Raw genomic sequence first — 19,870 nt, 5'->3', positions numbered from 1 at the left:
TGTCACCCGAAAACTTGGGGAGCGGGAGGCGAGATATTGTCGGAATAGGCATGAGTGTGGGCACGCGTGAGACAGCCTCTGCGACTGCCTGAGCAGCGGCTACTGTAGCATTCGCAGCTGAGGTGGAGCTCTCGATAGCCGCCAACCTGCTCTCCAGCTGCCGAATGTACCACTGCAGCTGCTGCAGGCCCGCCATTACTAGCCAGACCCTGGAGCTAGTATAATGTTAGGGACGGCGGAACGCACTAAATATAAATAATAGGAAGTGAGTTCGCCGCCCGGGGTCCACCGTGCAGTAGGTGTAACAACCGCTGCTGAGTAATGGCAGACTCGCTATATGGCGGTATACTGCGCTCAGGTTAAACGTCCCCCAAGGTGCGCAGAGCTGACTCTGTTAAACTCACAGAGGTGCTTTAGTACAAATAAAGCATAAACGCCAAGCCTGTTAGCTTCACAGGTCTCAGCTGGCATGCACACACGGTATATGGTCACAGGACACGGCCCAAGGCAGAGGGTTCAGCAAGGGGGTTGGGTGTGAAGTAGCAAAACATCAGAGCAGCCTCTAACCAGATGACCACTGTGCAACTCCCCTAAACACAATAATGGACCCCACAGCTCCATATAATAGCCCTCAAAGCCCACTATAACCAATATGATGGGCCGCTCTCCAAATCAAAGCCGCGTATGACGGCATCCACAGTTGTCCTCACGCAGTATAAACCCCACAGCTTTATATACACAGTGAACAATTTTTAGGCAATTTGTATTTTTGACGATTCCTTTTATTATTAAGCTACTGAAGTACTCACCTCGGCTGTGTCTGAGCACTGAACACCTTGTATTTCTTTGTATTCCTCAGTGGTGGTCGGGCTCTGCCTCCTCACCTCGGCTGTGCCTGAGCACCAAACACCTTGTATTTCTGTGTATTCCTCAGTGGTGGTTGGGCTCGGCCTCCTCACCTCAGCTGTGTCTGAGCACCGAACACCTTGTATTTCTGTGTATTCCTCAGTTGTGGTCGGGCTCGGCTTCCTCACCTCGGCTGTGTCTGAGCACCGAACACCTTGTATTTCTGTGTATTCCTCAGTTGTGGTTGGGCTCGACTTCCTCACCTCGGCTGTGTCTGAGCACCGAACAACTTGTATTTCTATGTATTCCTCAGTTGTGGTCGGGCTCGGCTTCCTCACCTCGGCTGTGTCTGAGCACCGAACACCTTGTATTTCTGTGTATTCCTCAGTTGTGGTCGGGCTCGGCCTCCTCACCTCGGCTGTGTCTGAGCACCGAACACCTTGTATTTCTGTGTATTCCTCAGTTGTGGTCGGGCTCGGCCTCCTCACCTCGGCTGTGTCTGAGCACCGAACACCTTGTATTTCTGTGTATTCCTCAGTTGTGGTTGGGCTCGGCTTCCTCACCTCGGCTGTGTCTGAGCACCGAACACCTTGTTTTTCTGTGTATTCCTCAGTGGTGGTTGGGCTCGGCCTCCTCACCTCAGCTGTGTCTGAGCACCGAACACCTTGTATTTCTGTGTATTCCTCAGTTGTGGTTGGGCTCGGCTTCCTCACCTCGGCTGTGTCTGAGCACCGAACACCTTGTATTTCTGTGTATTCCTCAGTTGTGGTCGGGCTCGGCTTCCTCACCTCGGCTGTGTCTGAGCAACGAACACCTTGTATTTCTGTGTATTCCTCAGTTGTGGTCGGGCTCGGCTTCCTCACCTCGACTGTGTCTGAGCACCAAACACCTTGTATTTCTGTGTATTCCTCAGTTGTGGTTGGGCTCGGCTTCCTCACCTCGGCTGTGTCTGAGCACCGAACACCTTGTATTTCTGTGTATTCCTCAGTTGTGGTCGGGCTCGGCTTCCTCACCTCGGCTGTGTCTGAGCACCGAACACCTTGTATTTCTGTGTATTCCTCAGTTGTGGTCGGGCTCGGCTTCCTCACCTCGGCTGTGTCTGAGCAACGAACACCTTGTATTTCTGTGTATTCCTCAGTTGTGGTCGGGCTCGGCTTCCTCACCTCGGCTGTGTCTGAGCACCGAACACCTTGTATTTCTGTGTATTCCTCAGTTGTGGTCGGGCTCGGCTTCCTCACCTCGGCTGTGTCTGAGCACCGAACACCTTGTTTTTCTGTGTATTCCTCAGTGGTGGTTGGGCTCGGCCTCCTCACCTCAGCTGTGTCTGAGCACCGAACACCTTGTATTTCTGTGTATTCCTCAGTTGTGGTTGGGCTCGGCTTCCTCACCTCGGCTGTGTCTGAGCACCGAACACCTTGTATTTCTGTGTATTCCTCAGTTGTGGTCGGGCTCGGCTTCCTCACCTCGGCTGTGTCTGAGCAACGAACACCTTGTATTTCTGTGTATTCCTCAGTTGTGGTCGGGCTCGGCTTCCTCACCTCGACTGTGTCTGAGCACCGAACACCTTGTATTTCTGTGTATTCCTCAGTTGTGGTCGGGCTCGGCTTCCTCACCTCGGCTGTGTCTGAGCACTGAACACCTTGTATTTCTTTGTATTCCTCAGTGGTGGTCGGGCTCTGCCTCCTCACCTCGGCTGTGCCTGAGCACCAAACACCTTGTATTTCTGTGTATTCCTCAGTGGTGGTTGGGCTCGGCCTCCTCACCTCAGCTGTGTCTGAGCACCGAACACCTTGTATTTCTGTGTATTCCTCAGTTGTGGTCGGGCTCGGCTTCCTCACCTTGGCTGTGTCTGAGCACCGAACACCTTGTATTTCTGTGTATTCCTCAGTTGTGGTTGGGCTCGACTTCCTCACCTCGGCTGTGTCTGAGCACCGAACACCTTGTATTTCTGTGTATTCCTCAGTTGTGGTCGGGCTCGGCTTCCTCACCTCGGCTGTGTCTGAGCACCGAACACCTTGTATTTCTGTGTATTCCTCAGTTGTGGTCGGGCTCGGCCTCCTCACCTCGGCTGTGTCTGAGCACCGAACACCTTGTATTTCTGTGTATTCCTCAGTTGTGGTCGGGCTCGGCTTCCTCACCTCGGCTGTGTCTGAGCACCGAACACCTTGTTTTTCTGTGTATTCCTCAGTGGTGGTTGGGCTCGGCCTCCTCACCTCAGCTGTGTCTGAGCACCGAACACCTTGTATTTCTGTGTATTCCTCAGTTGTGGTCGGGCTCGGCTTCCTCACCTCGGCTGTGTCTGAGCACCGAACACCTTGTATTTCTGTGTATTCCTCAGTTGTGGTCGGGCTCGGCTTCCTCACCTCGGCTGTGTCTGAGCAACGAAGACCTTGTATTTCTGTGTATTCCTCAGTTGTGGTCGGGCTCGGCTTCCTCACCTCGACTGTGTCTGAGCACCGAACACTTTGTATTTCTGTGTATTCCTCAGTTGTGGTTGGGCTCGGCTTCCTCACCTCGGCTGTGTCTGAGCACCGAACACCTTGTATTTCTGTGTATTCCTCAGTTGTGGTCGGGCTCGGCTTCCTCACCTCGGCTGTGTCTGAGCACCGAACACCTTGTATTTCTGTGTATTCCTCAATTGTGGTCGGGCTCGGCTTCCTCACCTCGGCTGTGTCTGAGCAACGAACACCTTGTATTTCTGTGTATTCCTCAGTTGTGGTCGGGCTCGGCTTCCTCACCTCGGCTGTGTCTGAGCACCGAACACCTTGTATTTCTGTGTATTCTTCAGTTGTGGTCGGGCTCGGCTTCCTCACCTCGGCTGTGTCTGAGCACCGAACACCTTGTATTTCTGTGTATTCCTCAGTTGTGGTCGGGCTCGGCTTCCTCACCTCGACTGTGTCTGAGCACCGAACACCTTGTATTTCTGTGCATTCCTCAGTTGTGGTCGGGCTCGGCTTCCTCACCTCGACTGTGTCTGAGCAACGAACACCTTGTATTTCTGTGTATTCCTCAGTTGTGGTCGGGCTCGGCTTCCTCACCTCGGCTGTGTCTGAGCACCGAACAGCTTGTATTTCTGTGTATTCCTCAGTGGTGGTCGGGCTCGGCTTCCTCACCTCGGCTGTGTCTGAGCACCGAACACCTTGTATTTCTGTGTATTCCTCAGTTGTGGTCGGGCTCGGCTTCCTCACCTCGACTGTGTCTGTGCACCGAACACCTTGTATTTCTTTGTATTCCTCAGTGGTGGTCGGGCTCTGCCTCCTCACCTCGGCTGTGTCTGAGCACCAAACACCTTGTATTTCTGTGTATTCCTCAGTGGTGGTTGGGCTCGGCTTCCTCACCTCGGCTGTGTCTGAGCACCGAACACCTTGTATTTCTGTGTATTCCTCAGTTGTGGTCGGGCTCGGCCTCCTCACCTCGGCTGTGTCTGAGCACCGAACACCTTGTATTTCTTTGTATTCCTCAGTGGTGGTCGGGCTCGGCCTCCTCACCTTGGCTGTGTCTGAGCACCGAACACCTTGTACTGCTGTGTATTCATCAGCTGTAATTTGGATCATCCTCCTCACCTCGGCTGTGTCTGAGCACCGAACACCTTGTATTCCTGTGTATTCATCAGCTGTAATTTGGATCATCCTCCTCACCTCGGCTGTGTCTGAGCACCGAACACCTTGTATTCCTGTGTATTCATCAGTTGTAGTTGGGCTCATCCTCCTCACCTCGGCTGTGTCTGAGCACCGAACACCTTGCATTTCTGTGTATTCATCAGTTGTAGTTGGGCTCATCCTCCTCACCTCGGCTGTGTCTGAGCACCGAACACCTTGTATTTCTGTGTATTCCTCAGTTTTGGTCGAGCTCGGCTTCCTCACCTCGGCTGTGTCTGAGCACCGAACACCTTGCATTTCTGTGTATTCATCAGTTGTAGTTGGGCTCATCCTCCTCACCTCGGCTTTGTCTGAGCACTGAACACTTTGTATTTCTTTTTATCCCTCACTGGTGGTTGGGCTCAACCTCCTCACCTTGGCTGTGTCTGAGCACCGAACACCTTGTATTTCTGTGTATTTCTCAGTGGTGGCTAAATAAGGATGTAAAAAGGGCAATAAATAACAAGAATAAGGCATTTAGGAAGCTAAAACAAGAAGGCAATGAAGAAGCATTAAAAAGTTATAGAGAAAAAAATAAAATGTGTAAAAAGCAAATACATTTAGCAAAAGTGGAAACTGAGAGACTCATTGCTAAGGAAAGTGAAACAAACCCCAAACTATTCTTTAATTATATAAATAGTAAAAAGATTAAAATTGATGGTGTCGGCCCTTTAAAGAACAATGAGGGTGAAATCATAGAGAGCGATGTGGGAAAAGCAAATGTTTTAAATACTTTTTTCTCAACAGTGTTCACACAGGAAAAGGATTTGCCAGGGGAAATGCAGAGTGATAATGTAAACTCCCCATTAAGTATTACCTGCCTAACCCAGGAAGAAGTGCAGAACCGCCTTAGTAAGATTAAAATGGACAAATCACCAAGCCCTGATGGCATTCACCCTCGGGTAATAAGGGAGTTAAGTAATGTGATAGACAGGCCTCTATTCCTTATATTTAAAGACTCTATAGAAACAGGGTCTGTTCCTTTTGATTGGCGGCAAGCAAATGTGGTACTAATATTCAAAAAGGGGTTAAAATGAACCTGGAAACTATAGGCCGGTAAGCTTAACATCTTTTGTGGGTAAAATTTTTGAAGGGTTTCTAAGGGATACCATTATGGAATATCTCAATGTCAATAAATGCTTAACTCCATATCAACATGGATTTATGAAGGATCGCTCCTGTCAGACTAACCTGATCAGCTTCTATGAGGATGTAAGCTCTCAAATGGACCCAGGAGAATCATTGGATGTCATTTATCTCAACTTCTCTACAGCATGTGACACTGTCCCACATAAAAGATTGGTAAGTAAGAGGAGAAACCTTGGGCTAGGGGAAAATGTGTGTAGATGGGTAGGTAGCTGGCTTAGTGATAGAAAACAAAGAGTGGTTATTAATGGGGCATCCTCGGATTGGGCCAGGGTTACTAGTGGGGGACCACAGGGGTCTGTATTGGGCCCCCTACTATGTAATATATTTATTAATGATCTAGTGGATGGCTTACACAGTAAAATATCAGTATTTGCAGATGATACAAAACTATGTAAGGTAGTTAACACAAAGGAGGACAGTTTGCAACTACAGACAGATTTGAGTAAATTGGAAAATTGGGCTGAAAAATGGCAAATGAGGTTCAACACAGATAAGTGTAAGGTTATGCACATGGGAAGGAGAAACGGATGCTACAATTACTTACTAAATGGGAAACTGCTGGGGAAATCAGACATGGAAAAAGACTTAGGCATCTTAGTCAATAAGAAGCTAAATTGAAGTGCCCAGTGTCAGGCAGCTGCCACCAAAGCAAATAGGGTCATGGGATGCATTAGAAGAGGTCAGGGGACACGAGATGAAAACATAATTATCCTTCTGTACAAATCACTCGTCAGACCACACTTGGAGGATTGTGTGCAATTTTGGACGCCGGTGCTCAAGAAAGACATTACCGAACTTGAAAGGGTTTAAAGGCGGGCTACTAAAATGATAAATGGAGCTGGTTTACTACAATACCCAGAAAGGTTATCAAAATTAGGTCTATTTACTCTAGAAAAGAGAAGACTTAGGGGAGACTTAATATATATGTACAAGTATATCAGAGGGCAATACAGAGATCTCTCCAATGAACTGTTTGTACCAAGGACTGTGACAAGAATAAGGAGGCATACTCTTCGTTTGGAGGAAAGACAATTTTTGCACCAGCATAGAAGAGGGTTCTTCACGGTAAGAGCAGTGAGGCTCTGGAATTCTCTTCCTGAGGAAGTGGTGATGGCCAACTCACTTAATGAATTTAAGAAAGGAATGGATGCTTTTCTTGTGAGTAACAGTATAGAAGGTTACGAATAACAGAATATTATAGGTAGATGGTTGACCCAGCTCAGGGGAAGGAATTTTTTTTCCCTATGGAGAAAATTGGCTTCTACTCTGTGGGTTTTTTGCCTTCCCCAGGATCAACAATGCAGAACAGCTGCACTAAAAATAGGCTGAACTAGATGGACATAAGGTCTTCCTTCAGCCTTCAAAACTATGTTACTCTGTGGTTGGGCTCATCCTCCTCACCTCAGCTGTGTCTGAGTACCGAACACCTTTTATTTCTTTGTATTCCTCAGTGGTGGTCGGGTTCAGTCTCCTCACCTCGGCTGTGTCTGAGCACCGAACACCTTGTATTTCTGTGTATTCCTCAGTTGTGGTTGGGCTCGGCTTCCTCACCTCGGCTGTGTCTGAAAACTGAACACCTTGTGCTTCTGTGTGTTGCACAGGCTCAGCCTCCTCACCTCGGCTGTGTCTGAGCCCCGAACACCTTGTATTTGTGTGTTCCTCAGTTGTGGTTGGGCTTGGCCTCCTCACCTCGGCTGTGTCTGAGCCCCGAACACCTTGTATTTGTGTGTTCCTCAGTTGTGGTTGGGCTTGGCCTCCTCACCTCGGCTGTGTCTGAGCACCGAACACCTTTTTTTTCCTGTGTGTTCCTCAGTTGTGGTTGGGCTTGGCCTCCTCACCTCGGCTGTGTCTGAGCACCGAACACCTTTTTTTCTGTGTGTTCCTCAGTTGTGGATGGGCTTGGCCTCCTCACCTCGGCTGTGTCTGAGCACCGAACACCTTTTTTTTCCTGTGTGTTCCTCAGTTGTGGTTGGGCTCGGCTTCCTCACCTCAGCTGTCTGAAAACTGAACACCTTGTGCTTCTGTGTGTTGCACAGGCTCGGCCTCCTCACCTCGGCTGTGTCTGAGCCCAGAACACCTTGTATTTTTGTGTGTTCCTCGGTTGTGGTCGGGCCCGGCCTCCTCACCTTGGCTGTGTCTGAGCACCGAACACCTTGTATTTCTGTGTGTTCCTCAGTTGTGGTTGGGCTCGGCTTCCTCACCTCGGCTGTGTCTGAAAACTGAACACCTTGTGCTTCTGTGTGTTGCACAGGCTCGGCCTCCTCACCTCGGCTGTGTCTGAGCACCGAACACCTTGTATTTCTATGTGTTCCTCAGTTGTGGTTGGGCTCGGCCTCCTCACCTTGGCTGTGTCTGAGCAACAAACACCTCGTATTTCTGTGTTATTATCAGTTGTGGTTGGGCTCGGCCTCCTCACCTTGGCCGTCTCTGAACACCTTGTACTTCTGAATCTTCCTCAGTATTGGTCGGGCTCTGCCTCCTCACCCCAACTGTGTCACTGAGCACTGAACATCTTGTACTTGTGTGTTTTCCTCAGTGGTGGTTGGGCTCGGCCTCCTCACCTCAATATTTTATCAATTCCGATACACGGGGACGGATCTGCTGCAGTAAGCTATTTGATTAGTTGATTGATAAGTCGTCATTTGGAACAATGTATGTAAAATGACGTTTGTACATTTAGGAAGCTGGAGAGCATAACAGTTATCTAACATATGCGACAGTGTGGCTCAGTGATTATCACTGAACTATATATAGGGCAGGGGTGGCTCAGTGGTAAGGGTTTACCCTAACCCTATTGATTTTCCTCACTTATATACAGCATTAATTCTACAGCACAATGAAGACAGTAGCATCGCTGTCCCCTTTGAGGTTCACAATCTAATTCTCGATCAGTTTGTCATTCTCACATAATTAATGAATATAACGTTACGCATGATATTCGATCCCTTTTCTATACCGATACTTGGCTTGATATTAGATCCCTTTTCGAGATCGATATATGGTTCGATATTAGATCCCTTTTCTAGACCGATGTTGGCTCAATATTAGATCCCTTTTCTAGTCTAGCCTTCCCGACTCCACATACGGCAATCAGACTAGCTCCCTGGATCAACGCCCTATGTGGTCGCACTAATGACATATAGAGGTAAAATTATTTTCTCCTCATGAGCATCTATGCCTCTTTTAATGCATCCCATTATTTTATTTGCCTTTGCAGCAGCTGCCTGACACTGGCCACTAAATGTGAGCTTTTCGTCCACCCATACACCCAGGTCTTTTTCAGTGACAGTTTTGCCCTGTGTTTTACAATTAAGCACTTAATTATACATCTTATTTGTTCAACCCAAGTGCATGACCTTACATTTATCTCCATTACAGCTCATTTGCCATTTATCAGCCCAAGCTTATAGTTTACATAAATCCTCCTGTAATATAAAATTGTCCTCCTCTGTATTGATTACCCTGCAGAGTTTAGTGTTATCTGCAAATATTGAAATTCTACTCTCTATTCCCCCTACAAGGTCATTAATAAATATGCTAAAAAGCGGGCCCAAAACTGACCCCTGTGGTACCCCACTGCTAACCGTGACCCAGTCCGAGTGTGCTCCATTAATAACCACCCTTTGTTTCCTATCCCTGAGCCAGCTCTTAACCCACTTACACATATTTTCCCCTATCCCCATTGTTCTCATTTTGTGTATCAACCTTTTGTGTGGCACCGTTGCAAAAGCTTTTGAAAAGTCCATGTACACCACGTCCACTGCATTCCCTTGGTCCAGTCCTGAACTTACCTCTTCATAAAAGCTTATCAGATTAGTCTGACAGGAACGGTCCCTCGTAAACCCATGTTGATATTGGGTCATGAGGTTATTCTTCTTCAGATACTCCAGTATAGTATCTCTTAGAAAACCCTCCAGGATTTTACCCACAGTTGAGGTTAAACTTACTGGCCTATAATTTCCAAGTTCAGTTTTTGTCCCCTTTTTGAATATTGGCCCCACATTTGCTGTACGCCAGTCCTGTGGTGCAGACCCTGTTATTATGGAATCGATAAAGATTAAGAATAATGGTCTATGACTGTGCTTAATTCCTGCAGTACTCGGGGGTGTATCACATCCGGGCACGGGGATTTATCACCTTTAGTGATTTTTAGACGCCGCCGTACTTCCTGCTGGGTTAAGCAGGTGACATTTAATGGAGAATTATTATCACTGATCATGTTATCCGTCATGGGATTTTTTTGTGTAAATACTGTTGAAATAAAGTCATTTAGCATATTGGCTTTTTCCTTATCCACCATTTCACCCAGACTATTATTAAGGGGGCCAACACTATCTTTTTTTTAGCTTCTATTTATGTAGTATAGAATATTTTGGGATTATTTTTACTTTCTCTGGCAATGAGTCTCTCTGTCTCAATCTTTGCTGACTTGATTTGCTTTTTACAGAATTTATGTAATCTTCTGTATTTAGTTAATGCCTCATCACTACCTACTTGCTGTAATTCTCTGCTTTCTAGTGGTCTCCTCCTATTTCTCACAGGTTTATTCCCATACGGTATATATTGTGCACTGCGGCTATTCAGGATGATAATAAACGTCTCCCATTTTCTTTGTGTATTTTTATGTCTCAGGATATCGTCCCAGTTAATTGCACCAAGATCATCTCTCATCTGTTGGAAATTTGCCTTCCTGAAGTTTAGTGTCCTTGTAACCCCTGTACTACACATCTTATTTAAGGATACATGAAAACTTATTAATTTGTGATCACTATTACCCAAGTGACCCCCAACCCTTATATTTGATATGCAGTCTGGCCTGTTGGTTAATTAAGTCTAAGAGCTTGTTTTTTTTATAGTACAAATTGTAGTTTTGAATATCCCCATTCATTTTACTTGTTTTTGGGGGATTTGTTTTTACAGTGTTCAATGTGCAGTAAAATTACTGAGAAACATGCTTGCTCATGTCGCTCTGATTGCGTGTTTGACATCACTATTAATATTTTTTTCTAAAATAAAGTGATTAAAAAATAACCTCAGAATATTGCAAAATTCTAGTAACTAGTAACTTTTTATTCTGCTGATGGGACAGTGCGAGGGATTATTTTCTATTATTGGAATTTTGTGTACATACATTTATCAACAGGAGATTATCACAAGAGGACAAGGTCTCATGTGAAGGCCAGTCAGGCTAACCCCGTCCTAACCATTGATTGGCAGCTTGCTGGTAATGTATAGTGTACACAGGAAGCTGCCAGTCAGGGGTGTGGGCGGGGTCATACACAGGAAGCTGCCAGTCAGGGGTGTGGGCAGAGTCATACACAGGAAGCTGCCAGTCAGGGGAGTGGGCGGAGTCATACACAGGAAGCTGCCAGTCAGGGGTATGGGCGGAGTCATACACAGGAAGCTGCCAGTCAGGGGAGTGGGCGGAGTCATACACAGGAAGCTGCCAGTCAGGGGTGTGGGCGGAGTCATACACAGGAAGCTGACAGTCAGGGGTGTGGTCAAAATCATACACAGGAAACTGCCAGTCAGGGGTGTGGTCAGGATCATACACAGGAAGCTGCCAGTCAGGGGTGTGGTCAGGGTCATACACAGGAAGCTGCCAGTCAGGGGTGTGGTCAGGGTCATACACAGGAAGCTGCCAGTCAAGGGTGTGGGCAGTCATACACAGGAAGCTGCCAGTCAAGGGTGTGGGCAGAGTCATACACAGGAAGCTGCCAGTCAGGGGTGTGTGCAGACATACACAGGAAGCTGCCAGTCATGGTGTGGGCAGTCATACACAGGAAGCTGCCAGTCAGGGGTGTGGGAGGGGTCATAGACAGGAAGCTGCCAGTAAGCGGTGTGGGCAGGGTCATACAGAGGAAACTGCCAGTCAGGGATGTGGGCGGAGTCATACGCAGGAAGCTGCCAGTCAGGTATATGGACATAGTCATACACAGAAAGCTGCTAGTTGGGGATGTGGGCAGACTCATACACAGGAAGCTGCCAGTCAGGGGTATGGGCGGAGTCATACACAGGAAGCTGCCAGTCAGGGGTGTGGGCGGAGTCATACACAGGAAGCTGCCAGTCAGGGGTGTGGGCGGAGTCATACACAGGAAGCTGCCAGTCAGGGGTGTGGGCGGAGTCATACACAGGAAGCTGCCAGTCAGGGGTGTGGGCAAAGTCATACACAGGAAACTGCCAGTCAGAGGTGTGGTCAAAGTCATACACAGGAAGCTGCCAGTCAGGGGTGTGGGCAGTGTCATACACAGGAAGCTGCCAGTCAGGGGTGTGGGAGGGGTCATACACAGGAAGCTGCAAGTAAGGGGTGTGGGCAGGGTCATACACAGGAAGCTGCCAGATAGGGGTGTGGATGGGATCATATACAGCCAAGAAGTCTTCGCTCTCCTACATGACATCAGACAATACAGGAATTCTACTACTGCACCGAAATATAGTAAAAACGAAATATAGTAAAAATATTCAAAGCATGCACCCTTCCAGATGCAGCACAGACTGATGACGGCCCGGGGGCACAACTACCTACCGGGCATGTGTTACTGCCTCCAGTCCTAGCAGCCCCACAAACGTCATGTGTTTCGGTAATTCCTTATCGTTGCGCAGGTGTGAGAACCTGGGGCAATTTCTGATGCCTTGACAATAATTCCATCATCTGCAAAATACCAAGGAAATCCTGAAAACGTGACGTCTGGGGGAGGTTGAGAGGACTGGAGTTTGGGAAACACTCCGCTACAGACTGGAGATGGTCTGGGGGCACAATCATATACCAGGAGTGCGCTGCCACCCTCTGAATCTGTGGCTCCGAGCTCTCTTCTCCATGGACAGCTGGATTGGGATCCAACGCTGTGAGATCGGTCAATTCTCCATTACTAGAATGGCTTTTACTTACAGGTCTCCTAAGGCTATGTTCACACTGCTTAAAAAAAGCAGATTTTTCTGCGTTTCGAGTACACTAGCCTCTTGTGCATGCTGATACAAATTAGTGCCTGTTGTAGCTGAGTTTTCTGCACCAAGATCGTTTTTTTTTTGCATATACCCACTACTTTCTATGGTTGAAAAAACGCTGAAAGAAGTGACATGCTGCAGTTTTCAAAAACACAGCAGTTTTCCAAATGCAGCTTATAATTTGCATAAAAAAACGCAACATGTGAACATAGCCTAACAGGATATGTTGATTAGAAAAGACGCAGACAATATGGATAGTAATGACCCTGTAACACATGGACACATTAACTCGTCAGGTCGGCACTCGCTGACAGACAGAAGTCTTCAATAATCAGAAGTGTTATTCGTCGCTCCTCACCGTCAGCGCCTGCATCGCTTCCCATTCTTGAGGTGACTGTATTTTGTGAGCCAAAAGTCGCGTTGCCAGCTGCGGCCTATCAACAAAGAAAAGATGCTAATTACTATACAGCCCTAGGGGACAAAATGTAAGAAAGACACCGCAAGACCTAACCAAGACTGCCACCATTTATGTCACAGCATCGCCGCTACTGCTCCAGGGGGTCCTGTCTGCTGCATAACACCACCACCTGCCGAGTCCTGACTGCTGTATATCACCACCACCCGCCGAGTCCTGACTGCTGTATAACACCACCACCCGCCGAGTCCTGACTGCTGTATAACACCACCACCCGCCGAGTCCTGACTGCTGTATATCACCACCACTCGTCGAGTCCTGACTGCTGTATATCACCACCACCCGCCGAGTCCTGTCTCCTGCATAACACCACCCGCTGAGTCCTGACTGCTGTATGACACCACCACCCGCCGAGTCCTGACTGCTGTATATCACCACCACCCGCCGAGTCCTGACTGCTGTATAACACCACCACCCGCCGAGTCCTGACTGCTGTATAACACCACCACCCTCCGAGTCCTGACTGCTGTATAACACCACCACCCGCCGAGTCCTGACTGCTGTATATCACCACCACCCGCCGAGTCCTGACTTCTGTATAACACCACCACCCGCCGAGTCCTGACTGCTGTATAACACCACCACCCGCCGAGTCCTGACTGCTGTATAACACCACCACCCGCCGAGTCCTGACTGCTGTATATCACCACCACCCGCCGAGTCCTGACTGCTGTATATCACCACCACCTGCAGAGTCCTGTCTGCTGCATACCACCACCACCCGCCGAGTCCTGTCTGCTGCATAACACCACCACCCGCCAAGTCCTGATTGCTGTATATCACCACCACCCGCCGAGTCCTGACTGCTGCATAACACCACCACCCGCCGAGTCATGACTGCTGTATATCACCACTACCTGCCGAGTCCTGTCTGCTGCATAACACCACCACCCGCCAAGTCCTGATTGCTGTATATCACCACCACCCGTCGAGTCCTGACTGCTGCATAACATCACCCGCTGAGTCCTGACTGCTGCATAACGCCACCACCCACAGAGTTCTGACTGCTGCATAACATCACCACCCGCCGAGTCCTGACTGCTGTATATCACCACCACCTGCCGAGTCCTGTGTCTGCTGTATAACACCACCCGCCGAGTCCTGTCTGCTGCATATCACTACCACCCGCCAAGTCCTGTCTGCTGCATAGCACCACCACCTGCCGAGTCCTGACTGCTGCATAGCACCACCACCTGCCGAGTCCTGACTGCTGCATAACACCACCCACTGAGTCCTTACTGCTGTATATCATCACCACCCGCCGAGTCTTGACTGCTGTATATCATCACCACCCGCCGAGTCCTGTCTGCTCCATAACACCACCTGCCGAGTCCTGGCTGCTGTATAACACCACCACTCGCCGAGTCCTGACTGCTGTATATCACCACCACCCGCCGAGTCCTGTCTGCTGCATAACACCACCCGCTGAGTCCTGACTGCTGTATATCACCACCACCCGTCGAGTCCTGTCTGCTGCATAACACCACCCGCCGAGTCCTGACTGCTGTATAACACCACCACCTGCCGAGTCCTGACTGCTGTATATCACCACCACCCGCCGAGTCCTGACTGCTGTATATCACCAACACCCGCCGAGTCCTGACTGCTGTATATCACCAACACCCGCCGAGTCCTGACTGCTGTATATCACCAACACCCGCCGAGTCCTGACTGCTGTATATCACCAACACCCGCCGAGTCCTGACTGCTGTATAACACCACCACCCGCCGAGTCCTGACTGCTGTATATCACCACCACCCGCCGAGTCATGTCTGCTGTATATCACTACCACCCGCCGAGTCCTGACTGCTGTATAACACCACCACTCGCTGAGTCCTGACTGCTGTATATCACCACCACCCACCGAGTCCTGTCTGCTGCATAACACCACCCGCTGAGTCCTGACTGCTGTATAACACCACCACCCGCCGAGTCCTGACTGCTGTATATCACCACCACTCGCCGAGTCCTGACTGCTGTATATCACCACCACCCGCCGAGTCCTGTCTCCTGCATAACATCACCCGCTGAGTCCTGACTGCTGTATATCACCACCACCCACCGAGTCCTGTCTGCTGCATAACACCACCCGCTGAGTCCTGACTGCTGTATAACACCACCACCCGCCGAGTCCTGACTGCTGTATATCACCACCACTCGCCGAGTCCTGACTGCTGTATATCACCACCACCCGCCAACTCCTGTCTCCTGCATAACACCACCCGCTGAGTCCTGACTGCTGTATGACACCACCACCCGCCGAGTCCTGACTGCTGTATAACACCACCACCCTCCGAGTCCTGACTGCTGTATAACACCACCACCCGCCGAGTCCTGACTGCTGTATATCACCACCACCCGCCGAGTCCTGACTGCTGTATAACACCACCACCCGCCGAGTCCTGACTGCTGTATAACACCACCACCCGCCGAGTCCTGACTGCTGTATAACACCACCACCCGCCGAGTCCTGACTGCTGTATATCACCACCACCCGCCGAGTCCTGACTACTGTATATCACCACCACCCGCCGAGTCCTGACTGCTGTATATCACCACCACCCGCCGAGTCCTGTCTGCTGCATAACACCACCACCCGCCGAGTCCTGTCTGCTGCATAACACCACCCGCCGAGTCCTGACTGCTGTATATCACCACCACCTGCAGAGTCCTGTCTGCTGCATACCACCACCACCCGCCGAGTCCTGTCTGCTGCATAACACCACCACCCGCCAAGTCCTGATTGCTGTATATCACCACCACCCGCCGAGTCCTGACTGCTGCATAACACCACCACCCGCCGAGTCATGACTGCTGTATATCACCACCACCTGCCGAGTCCTGTCTGCTGCATAACACCACCACCCGCCAAGTCCTGATTGCTGTATATCACCACCACCCGTCGAGTCCTGACTGCTGCATAACATCACCCGCTGAGTCCTGACTGCTGCATAACGCCACCACCCACAGAGTCCTGACTGCTGCATAACACCACCACCCGCCGAGTCCTGACTGCTGTATATCACCACCACCTGCCGAGTCCTGTGTCTGCTGTATAACACCACCCGCCGAGTCCTGTCTGCTGCATATCACCACCACCCGCCAAGTCCTGTCTGCTGCATAGCACCACCACCTGCCGAGTCCTGACTGCTGCATAGCACCACCACCTGCCGAGTCCTGACTGCTGTATATCACCATCACCCGCTGAGTCCTGACTGCTGCATAACACCACCACCCGCCGAGTCCTGTCTGCTGTATAACACCACCACCCGCCGAGTCCTGTCTGCTGTATAACACCACCACCCGCCGAGTCCTGTCTGCTGTATAACACCACCACCCGCCAAGTCCTGACTGCTGCATAACACCAACACCCGCCGAGTCCTGTCTGCTGTATATCACCACCACCCGCCGAGTCCTGACTGCTGCATAACACCACCACCCGCCGAGTCCCGACTGCTGTATATCACCACCCGCTGAGTCCTGACTGCTGCATAACACCACCACCTGCCGAGTCCTGTCTGCTGTATATCATCACCACCCTGATGAGCCCCCTCTGCTGTATATCGTCACCACCCTCACATTCTCAAGTTGGGATCATTTTAATATCAAGCAGAATGGAAAAAATTATATGAATCTAGAAATGACAAAGTTGATATATAATGATATGTTGATATTAACCCTTCCAGGTCTCGGTTAAGTTGATCACAAAAGGCTTGAACATCTTCCCACTCCTGCTCCTTGTTCAGCGGGTTTGTCGCCCGGTCTGAAGAAAGGAAATGAACATTAAATTGAATTCCAGAAAAAACGGCTGAAGTATTGTGATACTGTAATATACAATGAAAAAAATAAGAGGAAACAAGCCGGCACCAGGAATCGCTAGGGTGTACTGGGAGAGCATCAGAGTCATGTATATAATGAATTTCCTAGGATAGACAACCTTAACGGTGGTGCTTGTAACTCTAAAACGGAAGGCGAGGGACGATAATGTCTTCGGCCCCAGGACAGATTCCCAGGGAACGAGTGCTTGGGATCGCAGCAGCATTTTGCCTGCTGTTTAAATTCCTTCTTAGTTATAGGTAACCTCAAGCACTCAATGATAGCCATCCATGGTAAAAGTAGTAAAGTATATATAATTTATTTAGGGAATACACAGCTGACAATGAAAAACAGACCTCTTCCCTCACTGTGAATTATGGATTTTCTCGTATATTTGACATACCGCTCCCTATCTAATAAGAACTACCGCAATCTTTCCAACTTAAAACCTGAGCCATTGACACCCAACCCCCTGCTCCCTCTCTCGGGAGCACTTTGGAATGCCCGCTCCATATGCAATAAGCTCCATGTGATTCATGACCTCTTTCTCTCTCACAATCTTGCCTTCCTCGGCCTCACAGAAACATGGCTGACACCCTCTGACACTGCCTCCCCTGCTGCGCTGTGTTACGGCGGCCTCCACTTTACCCACACTCTACGCCCTGTCAACAGACACGGTGGAGGAGTGGGTCTTCTCGTTTCTTCCAACTGCACCTTCAACCCAATCCCACCTCTTCCCTCCTTAATCCTCCCCTCTTTTGAAGTCCACTCTGTCCGCATCTACTCTCCCTTCAACCTCCAAGTGGCCGTCATATACCGACCTCCAGGCCCGACCACTGCCTTCATTGACCAATTCTCTACCTGGCTTCTTCATTTTCTTTCAACTAACACTCCCACTATCATCATGGGTGACTTCAACATCCCCACTGATACCCTTCAGTCAGCAGCCTCCAAACTCCTGTCCCTTACCTCATCCTTTGGACTTTCTCAGTGGTCCACCTCAGCCACCCACACAGATGGACACACATTAGACCTGGTCTTCACCCGTCTCTGCTCTCTTTCTAACTTCACCACCTCCCCTCTATCTGACCATCATCTACTCACTTTCTCATCCCTGTCCTCACCTGGCACCCATGTACAGCAACACGCACACCTCCGCAGAAACCTTGCACACCTAGACACCCACGCGTTCTCTGACTCTATTCTACCACTGGCACCCATATCCTCACTCCATGACACAGACGGTGCCACTGCTTTCTACAATGCCACTCTCGCATCAGCTATTGACGCGGTTGCCCCTCTCGTTCATGGCAGAATGCGACGTATCAACAGACAACCCTGGCACAATAACACCACTAAAAAGCTCCAGCAAGTGTCCAGGATTGCAGAGCGGTGCTGGAAGAAAACAAATTCGCAAGATGACTTCACCACATTCAAACAGGCAACACTCGATTTCAAATCTGCCCTCACCTCTGCTAAACAGGCCTACTTCACAACCATCGTATCTTCCCTACCTTACAACCCAAAACAGATATTCAAAACTTTTAACTCCCTCCTCCGCCCACCACTGCCTCCTCCAACCTCCCTCATCTCTGCCGAGGACTTTGCCACACACTTCAAAAACAAGATTGACCAAACAAGGCAAGTCTTCATCACTCAACCACCACAACCCCTTTGTATACCAGACCAATGCCCAAACCCCATAACCTCACTTTCCAACATCACTGAAGGGGAGTTTAATCGTCTCTTATCCAAATCGCACCTCACAACCTGTGCACTAGACCCCATCCCATCTCCTCTCCAACCTCACCACCACAGGACCCCTACTCTTCTCAATCTATACACTTGGTCTGGGGCAACTCATAAAGTCCCACGGATTCCACTACCACCTTTATGCCGATGATACTCAGATCTACCTCTCTGGCCCAGATGTCACCTCTCTGCTGTCCAGAATCCCAGAGTGTCTATCAGCCATATCCTCCTTCTCCTCTCGCTTCCTGAAACTCAATGTAGACAAATATGAACTCATCACCTTTCCTCCATCTCACAGATCTTCCTAACCCGACCTAGCTATAACAATTAATGACATCACACTTTCCCCCGTACCAGAAGTCCGCTGCCTCGGAGTAACCTTTGACTCTGCCCTGTCCTTCAAACCGCACATCCAAGCTCTTTCTATCTCCTGTCGCCTCCAGCTCAAAAATATTTCCAGAATCCGTCCTTTCCTCAACCCTCAATCTACTAAAATGCTTGTGCATGCCCTCATCTCCCGCCTCGACTACTGCAACATCCTTTTCTGTGGTCTCCCTGCTAACACCCTCGCACCTCTCCAGTCCATCCTTAACTCTGCCGCCCGACTAATTCATCTCTCTCCTCGCTACTCCTCCGCTTCTCCCCTCTGCAAATCTCTTCACTGGCTCCAATTCCCTCAGCGTATCCAGTTCAAATTACTAATACTGACCTACAAGGCCATCTATAACCTGTCTCCCCCATATGTCTCTGAACTAAACTCCCGATAACTTCCCTCACGTAATCTCCGCTCCTCCCAAGACCTCCTTCTCTCCACCACACTTATTCGCTCCTCACCCAACCGCTTCCAAGACTTCTCCCGAATAGCCCCTATTCTCTGGAATTCTTTGCCCCAACATATCCGACTATCAACCACATTTGGATCCTTCAGAGGGAACCTGAAAACCCACCTATTCAAGAAAGCCTACAGCCTGCAATGACCCCGCTACCTCCTTCTCTCTCACCACTACCGGTGATATCACCTCAACCAACACCGGAACTGCTGCAACCCACCAACCTACTTTCTCCTTCCCCACCATCCTGTAGCATGTAAGCCCGAAAGGGCAGGGTCCTCTCTCCTCTGTATCAGTCTGTGATTGTTAATTTGTTTACTGTAAGGAATATCTGTTATTTGTATGTAACCCCTTCTCATGTACAGCACCATGGAAACAATGGTCCTATATAAATAAACAATAATAATTCATAAATTAC

At 49.4% G+C, this 19,870-nt stretch overlaps 1 protein-coding gene across 4 annotated transcripts in view; it reads right to left on the bottom strand.

Annotated features, from left to right (window-relative positions):
* GGA1 (golgi associated, gamma adaptin ear containing, ARF binding protein 1) overlaps positions 1-19,870 on the bottom strand; it is a 157,937-nt gene that overhangs the window by 96,804 nt on the left and 41,263 nt on the right. Inside the window, exons 2-3 of one of the 4 annotated variants that reach the window (XM_073562983.1) lie at positions 16,733-16,817; positions 12,937-13,012 (exon numbers count right to left, since the gene is read on the bottom strand). The exons of 1 other annotated variant lie outside the window; for it this stretch is intronic. In XM_073562983.1, coding sequence (XP_073419084.1) covers positions 12,937-13,012; positions 16,733-16,817 — 161 coding nt within the window. Of the gene's footprint in view, positions 1-12,159; positions 12,229-12,936; positions 13,013-16,732; positions 16,818-19,870 lie in introns of those variants that run through there. 2 more of the 4 variants (XM_073562984.1, XM_073562987.1) reach the window with 2 other exon arrangements.

Source organism: Dendrobates tinctorius, unplaced genomic scaffold, assembly GCF_039654945.1.
Source record: "Dendrobates tinctorius isolate UK_male_01 unplaced genomic scaffold, ASM3965494v1 ptg000375l, whole genome shotgun sequence".
NCBI classification, from domain to species: Eukaryota; Metazoa; Chordata; class Amphibia; order Anura; family Dendrobatidae; genus Dendrobates; species Dendrobates tinctorius.
The sequence above is the reverse complement of the archived record's forward strand: the minus strand, read 5'-3'. Positions and strand labels throughout refer to the sequence as shown.